This window comes from Prunus avium, chromosome 6 (genome assembly GCF_965620075.1).
Source record: "Prunus avium chromosome 6, drPruAviu1.hap1.1, whole genome shotgun sequence".
NCBI lineage: Eukaryota > Viridiplantae > Streptophyta > Magnoliopsida > Rosales > Rosaceae > Prunus > Prunus avium.
This window is the reverse complement of record NC_142289.1, coordinates 11,564,159-11,583,533: the sequence shown is the minus strand read 5'-3', so window position 1 is coordinate 11,583,533 and position 19,375 is coordinate 11,564,159. Positions and strand designations below refer to the sequence as shown.

The window sequence follows — 19,375 nt, the reverse complement described above, 5'->3', positions numbered from 1 at the left end:
ACTCCAAAAATCCAATAATTTAGCTGGTTGTACACAATAATTTCGTCTTACTTTGTTTTTTGTTTATGTTACATAAAATATTGTTATCAGAATTTGATTTTTTTTTATTTTTTTTAAAATGGTTAAAGTATTTTCGTTTTTGTGTGCATGAGTTGAAGGCACAAACACAAACTGAGCATGCATGCATGAACAAAAGTACGGCACACATTGATATTCCCTTTCAGAGGAGAAAAGCCATTGCTGCCGTGCCTGCCAATATTAATGAGTTGGGTTGGGTTGGGAGGCAGCCAACCCAAGAAACCAAAAAAGAGGTTTAATTAATTATTAAGTAAAAATAAAGGAGAAAGAAATTAGTGGTGTGATTGAGGAGGTGAGGGAAGGGACATGCTTGGCCAGGTTTAGTTTCCGTGTAGAGGCTAGACCAGTCACCATCGCTCACTGATGCCTCCGTAAAAAGCTAACACAACACCACTGAAAGAATCTTGAAACCCACCGACTACAGGTCACATCACCAGTATAGGCATTGGGCAAATTATCCTCTACGTGTGTGTCTTCATTATCAATCACCTAACACCACCACCATCATCACCACCATTCCCAATAAATAATGATAAAAATATACTAATTTTAAATATATATATATAAACTCGATTTTTACGATCACAACTTTCTATTTTGTTTCGACCACAGGAAAAAAAATACACAAATGTTTCTATTTTGTCAGATTATGCTCATGTCATGAGTTACTTTAGGGTTCGGTTATATAGTATTGTGTGGGCATTTATTGAGATTATATTTAATTGTAGTGATGTGGACTATTAGTTATTGGTGCGACTTTTATCCCACTTTAATTTGATTTTTTAGTGTGTTATTTTTGTTGCTCTCTTGGATTTGATGCTTTGGATGTCATGTTGATATCTTAGCTTGTATTATTGAAGATTTTGTAATGAAGTTATTCTTTGATAAATAAATAAAAAGTGTTTTTTGAATTTTCTTAAAAGTTCTCATTGTAGTCCATAAGTTCTCAAATCAAATAATGTGACCCTTTATTTTTTGGTATGCACATTAATTTGGTTCATGATGTCGTTTTCTAGTAAGGCTTTCGATAAAATTGGTTACGTGTCATCGTTTGACCAACGTGCGTTTGGTTCATAAGAAATAGGGCTTGAGAATGATTTCCCATATTTAGTAAGTCTATGCATGGGAAATGGTTAGTTGCCTGGCACATGAGAAAATATGGGGAAAATGTAACCCTCCATTGCCCTTGGGTTTCATTTTCCCTTCCCATGGGAAACTAGGACTAGCATTAAATGCACCTTTCTCATGATCATTTTGTGCTCATTAACAATTTAGAATTACAATATAACATTAAATGCATTCATTTTCTTTTATATATAATTTAATATGGGTATAATTGGAAAATTAAATAAATTTTGTTTTACATTCCTACACCAACTAAACATGAGGAAAGAAATAAAGTGGTATTTCTTAGTTACTTTCCCCGTAATAATCAAACATGGGAAAATACATGAGAAATTATTTACCATCAAATCTTTTCCTTAAACCAAACATAGCCTAAAGGGATACTGTAATTAAAATGTAGCTCATTTTAGTCCCACAACTCACGTTTTGCTCAGCAATGCTACATGCTCTCCAATTAAGGTTTCACATTTGAGTTAATTATAAAACTGCCCCATCAACTGTCTTTAATGTTTTTTGGTCCCAAGTTAGTCTTTAGACTTTCACATGTGTATTTAATAAGCAGAAGTAATGACTTTTGTCCAAAAATAAAAAAGATATCCTATCATTTATTTATAATGAATTCGATACTTAATTATCGTTTCTAATAAATAAATAAAATGTATCTCTAGTAGTCCTAAAGTGGCAAAGTAGCTTCTCCCCTAATTTTCTTCACTCTTTAACTAATCTGACCAGAGTAACAATGTGAGGTGACTACTTCTGTCTTAGTTTTGTTAATCGAAGTGGTTATTTGTTCTCAATAACCACACCTGAAAAATTTGGTGACCGAAGTGAGATAAATGCAAAAGTCCAAGAGGCAAAATTTGATAAACCCTCGTTTACTTTTGCTAAAAGGTGAGAGGGAGAGAAAGTTGCAACAAGGACAACCCCAACAATAAGTAAAAGAAAAGGGAAAAGAAAACTTGTTAAGCTTCTAATTTTAAAAAATTATCCAAATTGCCAGAGGGATCTAGCTTAGTGAAAAAGGGCCTTGACTTGTAGACACAAAGTCTTAGGTGCAAACCCCTACAACATCATTTGTGTGTATGTAAGAAATCCCCCATTGCAGTTTCTCTCTCGTTATGCGAGGAGAGCCGTGCATCCTCTCTAGGGTTTCATATAGCGTCCAGCCACGTTCAATTCACGTCGTCTCTGTTCTCTTGCGAGGTCATCATCTCGTGTAGTTGCTCTCCCCTTCCTTATCCTGACCTTTTGTCTTTAGTTGCTCAATCACCTTCCGCCATCTTCGTCGTTCTCGGTCCCTCTACCTGTGCTCGCCGTGAGCGCCTCATCGCCCCCATCCTCCCTGCCCAATCACAGCTGCACTCTCAGCATCGGCACTGTGCACCATTGCCCCAATCCGTCATCGTGGTAATTGTTCCCCTAACTTGGGGACTGGTTCATTTGCTCTCGTCCTTTCCCTTTCTTTTGTTTGGTGGCTTGTCTATAGTTTTAGTATGTCTACGTCTGTGGACGATATTGAGCAATCCTTTGGTAGCCGCCTGGTACTCGTGCCTCGTGAACAACCTGGTTTGGTTATTATAGTTCTTCTAATGTTGCATACACTTCTATTGTTTTTATCTATAGTATTGTGGCTCACGTCCTTACAGATCAATCCGTCAATCATGATGACTTTATAGAAATCTTTACGCAACTTTGGAAAGGTTGCGCTTAAGTTTCAATTAAAGATATTGGTTTCAACAACTTCCTACAATTAATTGGACATTCTTCGTTGTTTGCGGGCACAAATCAAACTCATAACTCACTTTAACCACATTCTACTATGTGAATGTCAAATACTGTAACCTCAAAAGACGAGAAAGACATTGATGAATGGAGAAAATGCGTTAGAATGATTCTAATAAGGGGCATATCGCATATGATAAATTATATATCTTCAAGATGAGATGAGGGGGCGTGGGGACTACCACGACAGAAACACTTGCTCGTCAACGATTTTGACCATTTTTACCAATTTAGTTAAAAAAAATCGTGAGAGTGTATATCTCTCATGATGAACTAGCTTTTAGTTTAGTGATATTTGTGTTACCTAATTGGAGGAGATTTCAGGTTCAACTCACGTGACATAATTTGTGTGTGCGCCCCTTTCCCTCTAGTTTGGACCATGACTTGTACTAAAATAATATATATCCAAATTGAGCTCAATGCTTCCCTGCACTGCAACTCAAGATTTCAGTTTTTCACACCATCGGTGAAACCTTTTTAAAGTAACCAAAGGGCAAAAAAATAGTAACCAAAGGGCAAAGACGTGGAAAACAGCCAGTAGTTTGCTTCACCATAAAAAGGACCTTCCTTTTCCACACTTCCACAAACATTCCCTCTCTCTATAATTTTTTGTCTCTCTCTCCCAATCTCATTGGTGGCCTTGAAGTTTCACAGAACACTAAACCCCAGATTTACTCAGACTGGTAAGTAAATCATTAAATACAAAGCAAATAAAAACTTAAAAAAGCACCAAACAAATCCCCTTTTTACCTAATAATCTAGAAGCCCCTCCCCTAGCTTGGCCTGAGAAATTGTTTTTTTTTTCTCCAATTGGTTGGTTTTATTTTTTATTTTCTGAGCCTTGTTGGTCTTGAAAAAGCTCTCTCTGGATCTAAGAATCTAGAGATGGAGATGGGTGATGGGTCTCTTTCTCTCTAAAATTTTGCATTTCATTTCATCGCATATTTAGGGTTTGCCTTTGCCCCCAGAGATTCTTGGCTAAATTTGGCAAATTGCCGCCACTTCTCGCACCAGAACTGTCCCTCTCCAATTAGCCCTCGTTTCCTTTTGCTTCTAATTTTTTTGCCTTTTCTGGTTAGTTTTTCGCTGATTATTTCTCTGACTGAAGATAACTAAACCCTAAAGAAGAAAGCAAAATATTCCATTCCAAACTAAGTTAGAGTTTTCTTTCCATAATATATCATTGTCCTTTTTTCACAAGCTTGCAGAAGAAGCAGAAGCAGAAGCAGAAGAAGAAGATCGATCGATGGCGAGGGAGAAGATTCAGATCAAGAAGATCGACAACGCCACGGCGAGGCAGGTGACCTTTTCCAAGCGGAGGAGAGGGCTTTTCAAGAAGGCTCAGGAGCTCTCCGTTCTCTGTGATGCAGATATTGCTCTTATCATCTTCTCTTCCACTGGAAAGCTCTTTGAATACGCCAGCTCCAGGTCTCTCTCTCTCTCACAAACTCAAGCCCACTATTTTTTTATTATTTTTAATGTATATATTTTTTATCATCCGTAAAAATTGATAGGCTTAAAATTTGAGGGTTGGTTGTGTTTATTTTATTGGGGGTGAAAAATGAGGAGGAGGAGGAGGAGGAGGAGGAGGAAGACCCACGTCAATGGAAGTGGCTGCTCAGCTAGTCAAGCTATATTATAATAATATTAAGAGGGTATATATATATATAAAATAGGGTGAAGGGTCTGCAACTTGGATTGTTGTTTTCTGTGGATGAATATAGTCATATAATATACATAAAAACAAACAAGGGATAAGACACTGTTATTATTGGGGTCTAATCACTTGCTATTCTTATTGGATACCGCCCATTTTGACCATGGTTGGGTTTGTGATGCAAAAATGAGCAACGTATACGAGTTTGACCAACCAAGACTAAACAATTTACCACCATAAAGAAATCAAATAGCCAAAATTAAGAAATTCCACCTAAAGGAGTTGAACAATTACGGCCATCTATTTTTCTTTTTCAAGTTTCCCTCTATTGGGTTTTGTAACAATGCTTCAAATTTGTTTGAGAAAATTTTGTTTCTGTTAAAAACATGGCCATAATGTTGTTAATTCACGTGTTATAATATAAGTGAATGACGAGTAAATACTTTAAGATAAATTTGTCATATCATGCGACAGTGTCACTATAACAACAAAAATTGCTCATAAACTATATATGTAAGATTCTAGAGGGGAAAAACATTTTAAGTTTAAAAGTGTAACAAGTTGCAGCAGCATCTTCGAAATGCTAAACCAAAAAACTGCACTAAAATGTGAATAACATCTTTTTATGCCCTTTCCATTTTTGTTATTTTTTATTTACTGCTATTTGCTTTGAAGCTTTCTAGTTAACCAGCTAGTGACGTGTCTTGTTTTTCTCTTCTGAAGCATGAAGGAAATTCTAGAACGTCACAACTTGCACGCCAAGAATCTCTCGAAAATAGAACAACCATCTCTTGAGTTACAGGTTCGTCCTTTATATAACATATGTAGACATAAATAAATGCATATAATGTGATGTATTGTCTCTCCTTCCCAATTCGTTAAAACTTTGATCTCATCTTCTTGAAGTGTTTTGTATAGTAATCTTAAGCCTTGTGTTTTCTTTGTTCTCTAGGAAGTAACAGTTGAGCTAGCCCTTCCACATTTATTAATCTCAATGATTCAACACATCGGTCCAATTCGAGATTTTTTCCTTTTGTTTTGAAGTCTTGGAAAGTATTTATATGTGAGCCCTAGCTGGAATGATATCAAAATTTTCCTTGAGTCGTGCATAGTGGATGTGTGAGTGAGTGGATGCTACATGCACACTGCATGCTTGGTTAAGGAAAATGCTAGGGACACGACTTATTGTGTTTTCTCAAGTTTCCGCTCTATGTAAGAGAGTCGGAAAGAGAGCGTATTTTGAACGAGTAATTCTTTGGGGTTCTGTTCTGTATACAATCAAAATTTGATTGACAAGTATCTGAATTTATTTCGGATTATATATTGTTTTTCCTATTTTTCATTTTTATATTTTGATTTAAAGAATTATTACCTCTGATGTAGCTAGTGGAGAACAGCAACTACTCTGCGTTGAGCAAGGAAATTACAGCACAAAGTCAACAACTTAGGTATTTATAAGTCTCTGTTTCAAATAATAATTACTTGTTTATGCTCCATAATGTAGAAATAAAATCGTTGACATATAGGCAGATAAGGGGAGAAGAAATCCAAGGATTAAATTTGGAAGAATTGCAGCAACTGGAGAAGTCTCTTGAAGCTGGATTGGGCCGCGTAATAGAGAAAAAGGTCTGTATTTAGTCTCTTGAATCTGATTGGGTTCTCTGTATATTTATTATGTGTCTAATGGAAATCTTTGTGTATGTCTTTTTCAGGGTGAAAAGATTATGAAAGAGATCAGCGATCTCGAAAGAAATGTTAGACTCTTTCAACTATAAAATCTCCTGCCTATAAAATCATACCTAAAGTTATCATCCTTTGATATATGACATTGCTTTCAGACATACATAATATCTGGGTTAATTAAGAGGCCGTAAATATTATGATCTTCGGATTGGGATGCGTATTGGAATTATTCTTATTCCCGACTTCTCTTACTTTTACTAACACATGAGTATTGAAATTATTTTTTTTCCTAAAGTATGTGAACTTCACATCACAATCCGTGATATAGTACCTGAAAAATCAGAAATTAGATTGATTAGGGGAGTAGTTGATCCAATTTCAATTCATTTTCTATCATTGACTTCCCATGTTTCAAGTAACTAAACATATGTCAAAAGTTTAGGGTACTGCATTACCAATACGAATTAATGTATCTGTATAATGATTTGAGGATCTGATTATGTGGATGTTATCGTCTTTGTTGTGCCCCGTCTGTTTCCTAGAGCGACCATGGGAGTAGACTTCCCTAAGCCTGAAAATGATTTCAATTGTAATCTTCTAACACATTCCGTTTATGCAAATGAAAGATGGTTCATGCTTATTTAGAAAGAACAAAAAAGGAATGAGGTGAAGACACCATATAATTATTTTCCTCTTCTCTATTTCCTTGACATGATTTGTATATGAACGTGCAGGCGATGCGATTGGTTGAAGAGAATGAACGGCTGAGACAGCAAGTATAAGATATCTCCATTAACTCTTCATCTATGTTTATGTTTCGAGTCTTTCTCTGGTAATGGTTCTTGGTATGGTTGTTGAAGGTGCTGGAGAAACAAAGTAGCCGGAGGCCGGTTCGGGCCGATTCAGAAAACTTGGTTATGGAGGAGGGTCAGTCATCAGAGTCTGTCACCACCAACCTCTGCAACTCTAACAGCGCTCCTCAAGACTATGAGAGCTCAGATACATCTCTCAAATTGGGGTGCGTTTAATTAGTCTAATTAATACTCTTGATATGATGCATTAATTTCTACTGATATGCCCTAATCTTAAGAAAAGTCATCCTCTCCCAATCAACTCTCATGCGCTAGCTCTCCCGACTTAGAGAGGGACATTGTATACACCCGTTGCATAAGTAACCCATGACATTACTAATTCAAATCTCATAACCATTTTCGTGAGTAAATTTTCTAGAGTAAAAGTTGTTTAGACGAGTCGAATTAGTCTTTGCATGCCTATATTTACTTTGGCAAGAAAGCATTTTCCAATTTTAAATGGACATGTCGCTACTAACACCTGCCATGAAGTACTAGAGCGACGAGCATTATACGGCAGGTAGAATCCACTTGTTACATGAGTTGTAATCCACGGTTATAAACGGATTGACTGCTACATAATGTGGTCAGCTAATTAACAAAAAAACTACGGTAGTTTCTCTAGAATTAGTACTAATTAAGTGGCGATGTTGATTTTGAGAAAAATTGCTTCACTATGTATTTTTTTCTCCTTATAATTCTTCTATTGTGTTTTCTTTGTTTTGCAGGTTACCTTACTCTGGTTAATATGATCTTTAGTTTGGGGAAAGTTGAGTTACTAATTGATGAGATATATGAATGTAACATTCAACACGTGCATGCAACCCCACTGTGTTAAAAAAAAAGTACATGATTCATCCGAATCTTTGACAGATCTATCATCTATGTGATGCTAAATATATATCATCGTTCCAAGTAATTATTTTTCTCAAATGAGCCGCAATATGAGATGAGACGGGACCCCACAATAAAATCATATATTGCGACGACTCATGTATTGACTCCTATCATTCATAATACATGGACAATTAGCCATTCTTTTGAGTTTGATGTAGAGGTAGGCACGGTTTGGGTTGGCCTGTCTTTCAGCCTTAATCGATCGACCATCGAATTGACAATGTCATCAATTAGCTATTGGGGCTAGTTCAATTAGTGAGAGAGGGTGATGAAATGAGTTACAATTATGATACATGGACAATAAAAAATTTGTCATCCTTTTGTATTTATTTTGAAAATAAAATGTGTTATTGAGACTAGCCTCTTGGAGCGTGCGCCATTGACCTTTTTGTTTATTTAATATATTTTTTTCATACCTAATCTTTTATATAGATATATAAAAATATAAAAAACTGAAAAACCAGTAATACAGGTGGAGTGAGGAGTAACTTCTTCTTCCATATTTCTTGTTTTTGGTTTTTAGCAAATTAAATTCTTACTATTTGACAATATTGTATTAAATTGTGGCATTCCAACATTTTTTTTCAAGCAAGAATATTTTAAATTTTTTGAATGTTTACTTTTACAATTTTCCGTACTCATTAGAACAATAATTAATAGAATAGATATAACTCATCATCAATGAGTTTAGCTTATAACTCTCATCTTACTACAATACAATTTTTGCAAACTGCACAATATACTAATTTCCTAATTTCCAGTTATCCTCGACTTCATCATCAATGAGTTCCTAATTTCCCGTTACTTCAGACAAGTGACAGATAAACTTTAAGCAACTAATTAATTAGAGATGCACTAGCTAGCTCTTGAGTTTAATTATTCTTGCATTTAGTTAAATCCCGGTTTAGTGCATCCCAAGTAAGAACTGACATTATTCTTTGTTTGATGCAGGTCTGATGGATATAGGGCAGAAGACAATCTACTAGTGATGAATCTTATGTTATTTGTTTTTGGGAATCACTTGACATTTAGGTTGAACTTAAATATGTAGCATTTTGTTTTTGAGACATCTTGTGAATTTGTTGGAAGAATGTTAGATCTATGGATTGCTTTTGAATGCAATGAATTATTTGATGCTATAAATTTTATCTACAAGATTGTTTAAAAGAAATTAATTGTGATTTCATATTGTAATACAATAAATAAAGAACATGGAGAGGTAAACCTAATTAGTTACCAATTTTTTGACATACATTAGTGACCAAGCAAGTAGGTCACTAATGTGGGCACGTGACCCAATTTCAATATTTGGACATTGATTGCATTCAGTGACCAAAAAGAGTAGTTTCTGTGACCAAGTGGGTGGCCACTAATACCTGTTTTTCTTGTAGTGCCTTAAAACTATCATTCTACTTAATTAAATTCAAATGAACTATAAAATTTCACTCAACTACTCAAATTCATTTCAATTCAATTTGACAAAAATAATAAAATAATATAAATTTCTTTGAAAAAATGGGGTAAAAATTAATGAAACTAATACAACATATTGTTTTCATCGACAATCCTCACTCAATGGAAAACAAAAAAAACTTGCGCAAGAAAAGGATATGTGGCTGTACATTATACATACAGCTACTAAATCACAGCGGCCAAGGCCATGCTACTTTAATAGAGTAATCTAACTTAATTTAATATTATTTAATTTGTTATTTATAAATTAAAACTTTTTTATTGTTATATTATATTATGTTATATATATATATTTATTAATTTAAAATAAATATATCATTTATTCATTGGGCTGGGTTCAAGGATGAGGAACTTGTGATCACAACATGATGAAAGCAGGCCCACTTTTTCAGCAATAATAGACCCATTAGCAAGATGGAATCTACTAGTACATCTGAGCTGAGCTGTGCGACCGAATTTTCTTCTGTTCAGTTTGTTTCCTGCTATGCTTCCTTCATTGTAATACATCGGATGCGTAAATGAGCGATGCTTTGTATACAAAGAGATCTTGAGATATGAATTCAAGGGGTCTTCAATACATGAGCACCCCAAATAAGTTCTCTGTAGTTGGGTTTTGACATTTGTTTTTCCAAACTCAGATAACCAAATGATATGAACAGCTACCATGGCAACAAAATTGTGTCCACTTAAACTTAGGAAGTGGGATACATCATACATGAGACCCAAAGGTTTGCAACTGTAATAAGGATTTCATGCTCCTTGGCCAATTGCTTGATTAGATCTGTATCCAGAGGTTTGCAAAATCTTGCAACGGCTACTGTCACCGATATGTCCCTGGTTTTCAGCATGCTTGCAGCTTCGACACATTGTTGAACTATAGAACCATATCCCAAAATTGCAACTCTGCTGCCTTCCATCAGTATTCTTCCTTTTCCCAATATTTTTGCAAGCATAAAAACACCCAAATGTTTTTATTAATAATAAGCTCAGCAATATATTATATTTTTTTTTTATTCCAAAAATATTACTATTATTTCCTAACACAAAGTCTTCCGTCTTGATTCTTCCGTTTTCCGTCCAAACAGCAAGTCTTCTTTACTCTTTGGCAAGTCAATAGGCGTGCTCTGCTCTCAAGTCTCCACCACACCTCTCTCTCTCTCTCATATTAAAAGCCAGAAATTACATGTTGCATTTGGAATTAGCCATCATATGATTGCAAGAAGAAAACTAAAAGATCAGGTGAATCTCTATCCCCAATTTGTCAATGCTTTTCATATATTGTTTTTGTAATTATTTTAACAGACTTTTTGTTTTGTGAAACCGTCAAAATCAGATGATTGTACTTGCTGAGCCCCAACCCACCACCACACAATGGAATCTTATCTTCCGGTTGATTGCTCCCCAGAATCAATTCTAGATGTGTTGTTTTGATTAAGCTAGCATACACCAAAATAAGGCCATTATGGCGTCAGTTTCAGTTTCAGCAGACCTCTTAATTGACAAATTTGTAGCAATTCTCGAGAGTGAAGCAGCCTCCATAGCGGGTGTTGGTGATCAAGTTGATGAGATTAAGCGGGAGCTGGAATTCATGAAAGCCTTCTTAGTGGATTCTAACGGGGGCAACGAAGTACACACACAAGTAGAGGAAGTGTGGATCAGAAGCGTTCGAGACTTGGCCAATGATGTTGAAAACATCATTGATGAATTCATGTATCACGTGTACGAGCAGCAAATTGGCGGTCGATTTTCCAGGTGGATCCACAAAACCATTCACTTTCCAAAGCACCTTTGGTATAAGCGTAAAATAGCCAACAAGTTACAGAAAATCGCGATGGCAATTAGAGCTATTCCAGAGAGAAGTCAGAGATATGGTGGTGGTGCAGCTGTAGAAGGTAAAAGTACTTCTTCTGAGGATATTCGCAGATGGGTGCTGAATCAAGCGGGGTCTTCTCTTTATCATAAGGAGGATGAGCTCGTTGGGATTGAAGGTGATAAAAACTTGTTAATGGGATGGCTGATGAACGAAGAGCAACGCCAAACTGTTGTGTCTGTGGTCGGGATGGGAGGATCGGGGAAGACAACTCTGGTTGCAAGGACTTTCAAAGATGAAATTGTAAAGAGACATTTCGAATGCTATGCGTGGATTACTGTTTCCCAGTCTTATGTGATTGAAGACTTACTTAGAAGATTGATCAAAGAATTCTGCAAAGCAAAGAAGGAAGAGGTCCCTGCAGACATGAATGCCATGAGTTATAACGAATTGCTGGAGATTTTGGTGAACTACTTGGAGACTAAAAGGTACCTAGTTGCATTGGATGATGTGTGGGATGTCCACCTTTGGGAGAAAATAAGGTTTTCATTTCCAGATAAACAACTTGGAAGTCGAGTCATGCTTACAACTCGAAGAGAAGACATAGCATCCTCTTCTTTTGGAGTTGAAAGCCATGTTCACAAGATTAAACCGCTGGAAAGGGGTGATGCGTGGGAGCTCTTCAGCATGAAAGCATTCTCAAGTTACCCTAACAAATCTTGTTCAACAGAAATTCTGCCATTAGCTCGGGAACTTGTGGAGAAGTGTGATGGCCTACCTCTTGCGATCGTAGCCTTGAGTGGTCTTATGTCTTCTAAGAAGTCACTTACAGAGTGGGGCAAAATCTACAACAGCTTAAATTGGCATTTAACAAACAATCCTTTGCTAGAACCTATGAAGAGCATCTTGTTGTTTAGTTTTAATGATTTGCCATACCGACTGAAACAATGCTTTCTATATTTTTCCCTTTTCCCTGAAGATTATGTTATCGTAAATAAAAGGCTCATTAGATTGTGGATCGCTGAAGGATTTGTTGAACATGAGAAAGGCACCATGCCAGAAGAAGTTGCTAATAGCTATATTATGGAACTCATTTTTCGTAACATGCTACAGGAAATGATTCATGAAAACCAACCAGCATGTAAGATGCATGATCTTATGCGGGAGATTGCTCTGTCAATAGCAGAAAAAGAAAAGTTTTGTGTCGTTCGTGATGGGAGTGAAACAATGGAAGCAATCGGGGCCCTCCGTTTGTCAATTCAAACAACTATTGGAGAAATTGGACCACGTACAAGTATGTCAAGGCTTCGTTCTTTTCTTGTCTTTGCCACTGGCGTATCGTCATTCTATTTCTCAAAGAAATTACCTTTCGACCGTACATTGTTGAGGGTTCTAGATTTGCAGGGTGTCCCAATTCATCATTTGCCAGACGAACTAACATACTTGTTTAATTTAAAATATTTGAATTTGAGAAAAACTCAAATTAAGGAGCTTCCAGAATCCATAAGACGGCTCCGCAACCTTCAGACCTTGGACCTCACGTGGACAAATATAGAGGCACTTCCAAGAGGGATTTCCAAGTTGCTAAACCTGCGACATCTAGTTATGAGCCGTTACGAAGGTGGTTCCAAGCTAATTGGGGTAAAAATACCATCAAGTATTAGTAAGTTGAAGAAATTGCAATCTTTGGGGTATATTGAATCAGAAGGAAACATTATTAGACTTATTGGAAATATGACCCAGCTTACATTCCTTGGCATTACAAATGTGAAAGAAAGAGTCGAGGAGGACCTATGTGCCTTAATTCAAGAGATGAAGGTCCTTTCCCGCTTGAGTTTATTTGTAGCAGATGGAGAGGAATTTCTTCGAGTTGAGGCATTGTCTTCACCGCCTCCCTACCTTGAAAGACTTAAATTGGTCGGCAAACTGGAAAAGGTACCACATTGGTTTTGTTCACTCCACTCTCTCACATATTTGAATCTACGTGGGTCCAGACTTGAAGAAGATTTACTACCTCATATTGAAGCATTGCCCTCTCTACGTTCTCTTTGCCTTAAGAATGCCTCTGTTAGAAAAGAGTTATGTTTCAACAGAGGCTTTGTGAAGCTTTGGTATTTGCGGTTTCAGAATCTCGCATTATTAAATAAGATAACTATAGAAAAAGGGGCAATGCCAAATCTCGAGTTCTTAGACATTCATAGTTGCATGATGTTAGAAACATTGCCACAGGGTATTGAACACCTTACTCAACTACAACGATACAAATTTCGTAATGTTTTAGAGCAGTTTATGGAGTCCATGAAAGAAGGAGGTGTGGATCATGCAAGGATGCTACTCGTCGACGAGAGATGTAAGAAATATACGTAAGTATCTTTTATCCTTTCATTGACTTTCCTAAACTTAATGATTTGGAATATTTCCAAACTTAATGATTTTGGATGTAAAGCCATATAAATTGTTTGTTAATTACAATATCTCTTGTCTTTTTATATATTTTGCAGAAATAAGTCCATACCGAGTGAAGATTATTTTAATCCATGATAATACCTAAGTTGATGTTCATAAAATTGCATCTGTTGCTTTAGCAATGGGCAGATGTACGTCGGTGATTAGCGTGTTTGTACTTTCTTCTTTGTTAATTGTGTTTGTAAGAATACCATGTAAGAATACCATCAAGTATTAGTAAGATGAAGAAATTGCAAACTTTGGCATATATTGAATCAGAAGGAAATATTATTAGATTTATTGGAAATATGACCTCTTGAGTTTATTTGTAGCCACTACCACAAAAATTGACCGTTGTATATGTATCTTAGTTTTTGGAGATATTCGTATCGTCTCTAGTATCCCATATTTGTATCAGTTTAACATTGGTGATCATATGCTAAGAAAATAGATTTGAAATGCCACTCCACGGTATCAAGATCATGCAAAATGAAAACCGTATATTGTTCAAAAGTTTAAGACCAATGTGAACCATCCTTAAAATTATAGGCAACCTGAAAGGCTAGAAACCAAAACTTTTCAATATCAGAAAAATGAGATAAGTCATCCACACATACGCTGAAAGTGATTTCATCACATGCAGCAAGTCTGTCACACGCTCACTGCTGTCATCTTCAGCAATTAAACCTTCACTTCCAGCCAAGTCAACTAGAGAAAGCTTGCTGCAAATACTGAACTTCTTTTTCTAGTTATCAACTTTTTCCTGCACAAGTTCTACAAAGGACTCCGGTGATCCAATGCAAATCTTTGGTAGAACATCTCCTGATTCTGGGAGTAAATCCCTTATCTACAAGAGCATGGAAGCGATCCGCATCAAACCATCATGAGGATTCCTTACTCAAAAGCCATCAGACAAACATAAACCAGAAATTATGACAATTTACTATAAAAAAAAATATAAGTACCTGTTCATTGTAGAGCTCAAAAACTGTAACGGAGAATTTAAATCTTGACGTAGAAGTTGAATCAGAGTTGGCCAAATCGAATAGTTCCTCAAAAGAATGAGCATAAAAATCACGATCATGGCTAGATCCTTCCTGAAAAAAGGTTACAGATGCACAACTTGAAAATGCTTTCATAAATAAATAAAATGAAACAACTACCACTAAATCTCTTACTGTACCAAAAACAGTAAAAGGCACACCACTCATTGTGGCAATTTAATGCTCTAGTACAGTGAATTCCATTGTTTATTTTGTGGTAAACCAGTGGAAAGAATTATCCAGATTACAAAAAAGAATGTAACAAACAATGAAAAGTCCACCACGCTTTAAGGTTCAAATCTAATAGTGAAGAATCAATTCTCATTTCTTTTTTAAAGTCCCTAATACATCAACGTAGAATTTGTAATCAATTCACTTAACAAATTTGTAAAAGAAAATATCAAGTTACAACGCCTTGAACTGGCTAGAGGAATAGAAGTCAGCATACAAGTACAAATTTATATGCATCAGATACACATTCCGGCAAAGACACACACAAACAAATGCAGAGGGAGGAAAAGAGGAAAAGAGAGCAACCATCGTGTGTGTCTTTCCTGAGTTGGTTTGTCCAAATGCAAATATAGAAACATTATATCCATCCAATGCTGATTGCACCAAAGGTTGAACATCACAGAAAAGTTCAGCTGACAAACAAAAAAAGTCAAAGATGTTTTAGCCAAAGACAACTTTAAAATAGGAGAATATGTTTAATATTTCACCTAGCACAACCACAATAGGAAGGTGAAAACAATGAAATAAGAAAGTTATTCTCACCTTGTCCAACATGAGGTCCATAAACTCTGTCAAGTTCGAAATCCTTCTTGGGGTTGGACAAGGCATCATCACCAGTACTTACAAGGATGTTGTAGTCATCAGGATATTCAACAATTGAGGAACCTTCATCCTCAAATAATGGTCTTGCACAACAATATATCTTTATGTGTCCTGGAATTAAAGGCTAGTTAGAAAATACAACCCCGTTGAACTTTTGTAAGATCAATTAAATACCTCAACAACCTTGAAAATTAAATTTAAAAGTGCTTATGTGTGGCATGCCTTTTTTTATGGGTGTGAGTGACTGCGTGAGAGAGAGAGAGAGAGAGAGAGAGAGAGTCCCAAAAGGAGAAAACTCACAGAAGATGAGTACCTTTGGCTGTCAATAAGTCATTGAACAACCTTCTCTTCTCATTGATCAGCGGAGAAATTCTAGCCTCAGTTTCAAGGGCAAATTGATCTGGCATTTTTATGGAGACAAACTTTCAAATCCATTAAGATAACCCAAGAACATTAAAAAAAAACCTTACAAAAAGTAACGCTGGGGTGAAGGGCATTAAGTTTTCTTGGACTAACTAATCTCAAAGTGCAAATACATCACAAAAGAAAAAGAAAAAAGTGGTTTTATTTTGTTGCAATGTAATATCAAACCTTGTACCCTGTCAAAAAATATCACTCATCTTGAATTTAGACAAAAGTCCCATACCACCCACTTCAGAAATCCTTTAAACCGACAAACACACAATCAAACAGCTTAACCAAATCTCTTACCTAGCTTTCGGGTTTTATTGGCAAGAACACCAAGATAACGTGTAACTCTTTCAAGTTTGGCATTAGAATACTCGTGCAACTCACTTGCTTCTTGTCTCAACTCCAAGTAATCTTCTCTAGCAAGCTGTCCAAAAGAAATGTTGTAGCGGACCTCCTAAACCCAACATAATCTTCACATAAAAACAGTAAAATAACTTCAAAAAGCTCCAGAACAGATGCAACCACTTATTCTCACTAATACAATCTCTCACATTATTGACAAAGCGTTCACATTCTCCAAGCCAAATGATTCAAAATGCATTTCCAACAACACACACTCTTGAACCACAAACCACTGACTTTAACACTGATTCAGTTCAAAACTCCATAACTCACAGCCTCATACCTTAATTACCAAAACCAAACAACGCATTACCTTAACTTGGTCCTTGAGTTTCTGGAGCTTAGAAGTCACAGAGTGGTTGGAGAGCTCAGACTGAGACAAAGCCGAGGTAGCAGAGATCGAGTACCTCCGAACTAAAGGCGCACCAGGCTTGTAATCGTCATGGTCGAAGCTCGACGCCGTCGACGACGAAGAAGACAACTTCCTCGGTTCAAGGCCACTGACCTCCTAGTTCCACCTATTGTTGTTCCTCTGCTCCGCCATTGGCGTCTCCCCCACAAACCTAGCCCCAAAATTTGAAAACCCAAAATTCAAAACCACAAAAGAAGCCAAAATTGCTTCTCGGTGGCTCTGGCTTGGGCTCTGTGGACCTAGAGAATAGGGATCATCTAATTTCAGCCATTTTCTTGTTGAAGACACCGGGAATATGCATGTCTGTACTGTACTACCTTTGTGGTTGGGCTGGAAACGACGTCGTTTGGACATTTGGGGGACACTTCTCGGCTTTTTGAGTCACAAAATTTTTGCGCTCAGATGGGGGGTTGCCTTTGATTGTAGACTTGCAGTTTTTAGATAAGGCAGCGCACGTGACCGTGCGTGCGGATTGTTCAGAACTTCCTTGTTGGGTCTGAGAATTTGACTTTTAACCAACTGTTAGTTTCTAGCCCGAGTCTTCGAATATTTGTCTGAATGTTAGATTCTCTGGGGTTTTAATTGAGAAAATGCAACCTTTATGTATAACATTGTGTACCACTTTGTATGGATGGGCTCCACTGGTATTATAGCGGTACTTTCATGAATATGATCGTTCATTTAAAGAGTGGAACTGTCAATTAGTGTACAAATAACTAGGGGTGGGCACGGTCCGGATTGGATCGGTTTCACGTCAAAACCACGGCCGAACCAATTAAAGTATAACGGTTTGGTTTGGTTCGGTTTGGATAAAAGTTATAAGGGAAACTGAACCAATCCAAACCAATTTAAGACGGTTTGGTTCGGCCGGTTTGGGCCTAAGCCCAATTCTCTTTCTTTTTGCATTTTTTCAACATTATTAGCCCAATTATAACCAACAATTTCACAACTTACTTATTACATGAATCATCTTCTAGAGTACGAAACCGTCCTAAAGCTCAAAAGGTTATAAAACTTCATATTTCACTAACTAATATAGCTCAATTCAAATATTCATATATAGTTATTAACTAATTAGAGTATTACACATATAAAATAAAATAAAATAAATAAATATACACATAAACGGTCCGGTTTGGTTTAAGCCGGTTTACAAAAGCTCAAAACCAAACCAAACCAAACCATATACGGTCCGGTTTAGTTTGATTTTGACTAAGAAAAAGTCAAACGGTTTGAAAACCAAACCGGTAATTACGATTTGGTTCGGCCGGTTTCATTGGTTCGGCCGGATTGATGCCCACCCCTACAAATAACCCATAAAATGACTTATCTATTTTGACGACAAAATTGACGGAATGACCAAATTGTCACGGGTAACACAATTGAAGGACACTCGGGGTACAAATTTAAGGACGATTGCAATGAAAAATCTTTTTATTATTTAAATGGTACATTTTATTTTATTTTTGCTTGGGGTAAAAATATCTTTTTACTGTTAAGTAGTACAATATTTTACTGGGGATAAAAAGTAAACAAATAAAAAAAACAAAAACAAGTGGATTTGCATAATGCACTTGTTTGGTGGTGGCATTGCCTCAGGGTTTTGAATACCTTACTAAACTAGAAGGATACGGATTTGAGAATGTTTCAAACCAACTTATAGAGTCCATACAAGAAAGAGGTGTGGATCATCCAAAGGTACAACATTTATGTTCGAAGTCTTCTATCCTTGCATCGAATTAATTTCATAAATTTAATCATTTGAAATGTACTTAACAAGAAAATATTGTTCTCATTCTCCCCCTCTCTGTTAATGCATGTAAAACCATATAAATCCTTCCAACTGAAATTCATGAGACACACAATGCATATATATACATATGAATTGAAGTTTTGTTTGATAATTACCTTGTTGCTTTTGTCTCTTTTGTATATTTTTCAGAAACAACCAGTCTAAGGATTGAAGTTTCTACCTAGTATGTCCCAGGAAGAGCCTGCTCTCATGTGAAACGTGAAGATTGATCTCGGCTTCTAGTCCGCCTCTTTTAAATCGAATAATATATCCAAAGATTCTGTTCATAAATTGCGACTTAAATTTTAATTTTTTTTTTGATGTAGTTTGCATCTTTCACTTCAGCAGTTGGCAACTGTATGTCGATGATTTGTCTCTAAGATTTGGACGATGTGTACTTTTATGTTCAGTGTGTAAAGCATATAGGCTAACCACACGTCTATAGAGAGTAAGGAAATTTGGTTTTAATATGATTATATGCTGGGAAGAACTGTATTGAATTAATGCATATAATTATCAACCGTTCCTGCTCTCACAAATCATCTGAGAAATACTTTTGACCCGAGCGTTCCAACAATCTCTGGAAACCAATTAGTAGCACACGAAGGTTCTAACTTGGGATGATTTAATATGGCTTTACAGCCAGCCATTAACAGAGATGTGAATGAGAACAATTTCGT

At 36.3% G+C, this 19,375-nt stretch overlaps 3 protein-coding genes across 8 annotated transcripts; 2 read left to right on the top strand and 1 right to left on the bottom strand.

The window, feature by feature from the left end:
* The first annotated feature begins 3,560 nt into the window (after positions 1–3,560).
* On the top strand, positions 3,561–8,109 carry SVP (K-box region and MADS-box transcription factor family protein). Of its 4 annotated transcripts, none has more exons than XM_088255441.1 (9): positions 3,561–3,668; positions 4,187–4,413; positions 5,366–5,444; positions 6,026–6,090; positions 6,169–6,268; positions 6,355–6,396; positions 7,060–7,101; positions 7,186–7,343; positions 7,905–8,109. In XM_088255441.1, the coding sequence occupies exons 2-9, from the start codon at positions 4,232–4,234 to the stop codon at positions 7,921–7,923; spliced, it is 687 nt and encodes a 228-aa protein (XP_088111567.1). In that variant the 5' UTR covers positions 3,561–3,668; positions 4,187–4,231; the 3' UTR covers positions 7,924–8,109. The 4 variants fall into 4 exon arrangements, with proteins under 4 accessions (XP_088111567.1, XP_088111569.1, XP_088111570.1 ...); XM_088255443.1 differs by having other exon boundaries at positions 3,566–3,668; positions 4,194–4,413; XM_088255444.1 differs by lacking the exon at positions 3,561–3,668 and adding an exon at positions 3,734–4,059 and having other exon boundaries at positions 4,194–4,413.
* A 1,965-nt stretch (positions 8,110–10,074) lies between these two features.
* LOC110754189 (disease resistance protein RPM1-like) lies at positions 10,075–14,253 on the top strand. Of its 3 annotated transcripts, none has more exons than XM_088255078.1 (4): positions 10,075–10,785; positions 10,880–12,650; positions 13,638–13,719; positions 13,858–14,253. In XM_088255078.1, the coding sequence occupies exons 2-4, from the start codon at positions 11,009–11,011 to the stop codon at positions 13,895–13,897; spliced, it is 1,764 nt and encodes a 587-aa protein (XP_088111204.1). In that variant the 5' UTR covers positions 10,075–10,785; positions 10,880–11,008; the 3' UTR covers positions 13,898–14,253. The 3 variants fall into 3 exon arrangements, with proteins under 3 accessions (XP_088111204.1, XP_088111203.1, XP_088111202.1); XM_088255077.1 differs by having other exon boundaries at positions 10,080–10,465; positions 10,632–10,785; positions 10,880–13,719; positions 13,858–14,251; XM_088255076.1 differs by having other exon boundaries at positions 10,080–10,785; positions 10,880–13,719; positions 13,858–14,251.
* Positions 14,254–14,284: 31 nt separating this feature from the next.
* On the bottom strand, positions 14,285–19,345 carry LOC110758793 (kinesin-like protein KIN-14A). The gene is made up of 8 exons (XM_088254552.1): positions 19,250–19,345; positions 16,805–16,999; positions 16,390–16,543; positions 15,992–16,078; positions 15,619–15,789; positions 15,382–15,488; positions 14,767–14,898; positions 14,285–14,648 (listed from the first exon to the last, which is right to left on the bottom strand). The coding sequence occupies exons 1-8, from the start codon at positions 19,343–19,345 to the stop codon at positions 14,547–14,549; spliced, it is 1,044 nt and encodes a 347-aa protein (XP_088110678.1). The 3' UTR covers positions 14,285–14,546.
* Positions 19,346–19,375: the final 30 nt, after the last annotated feature.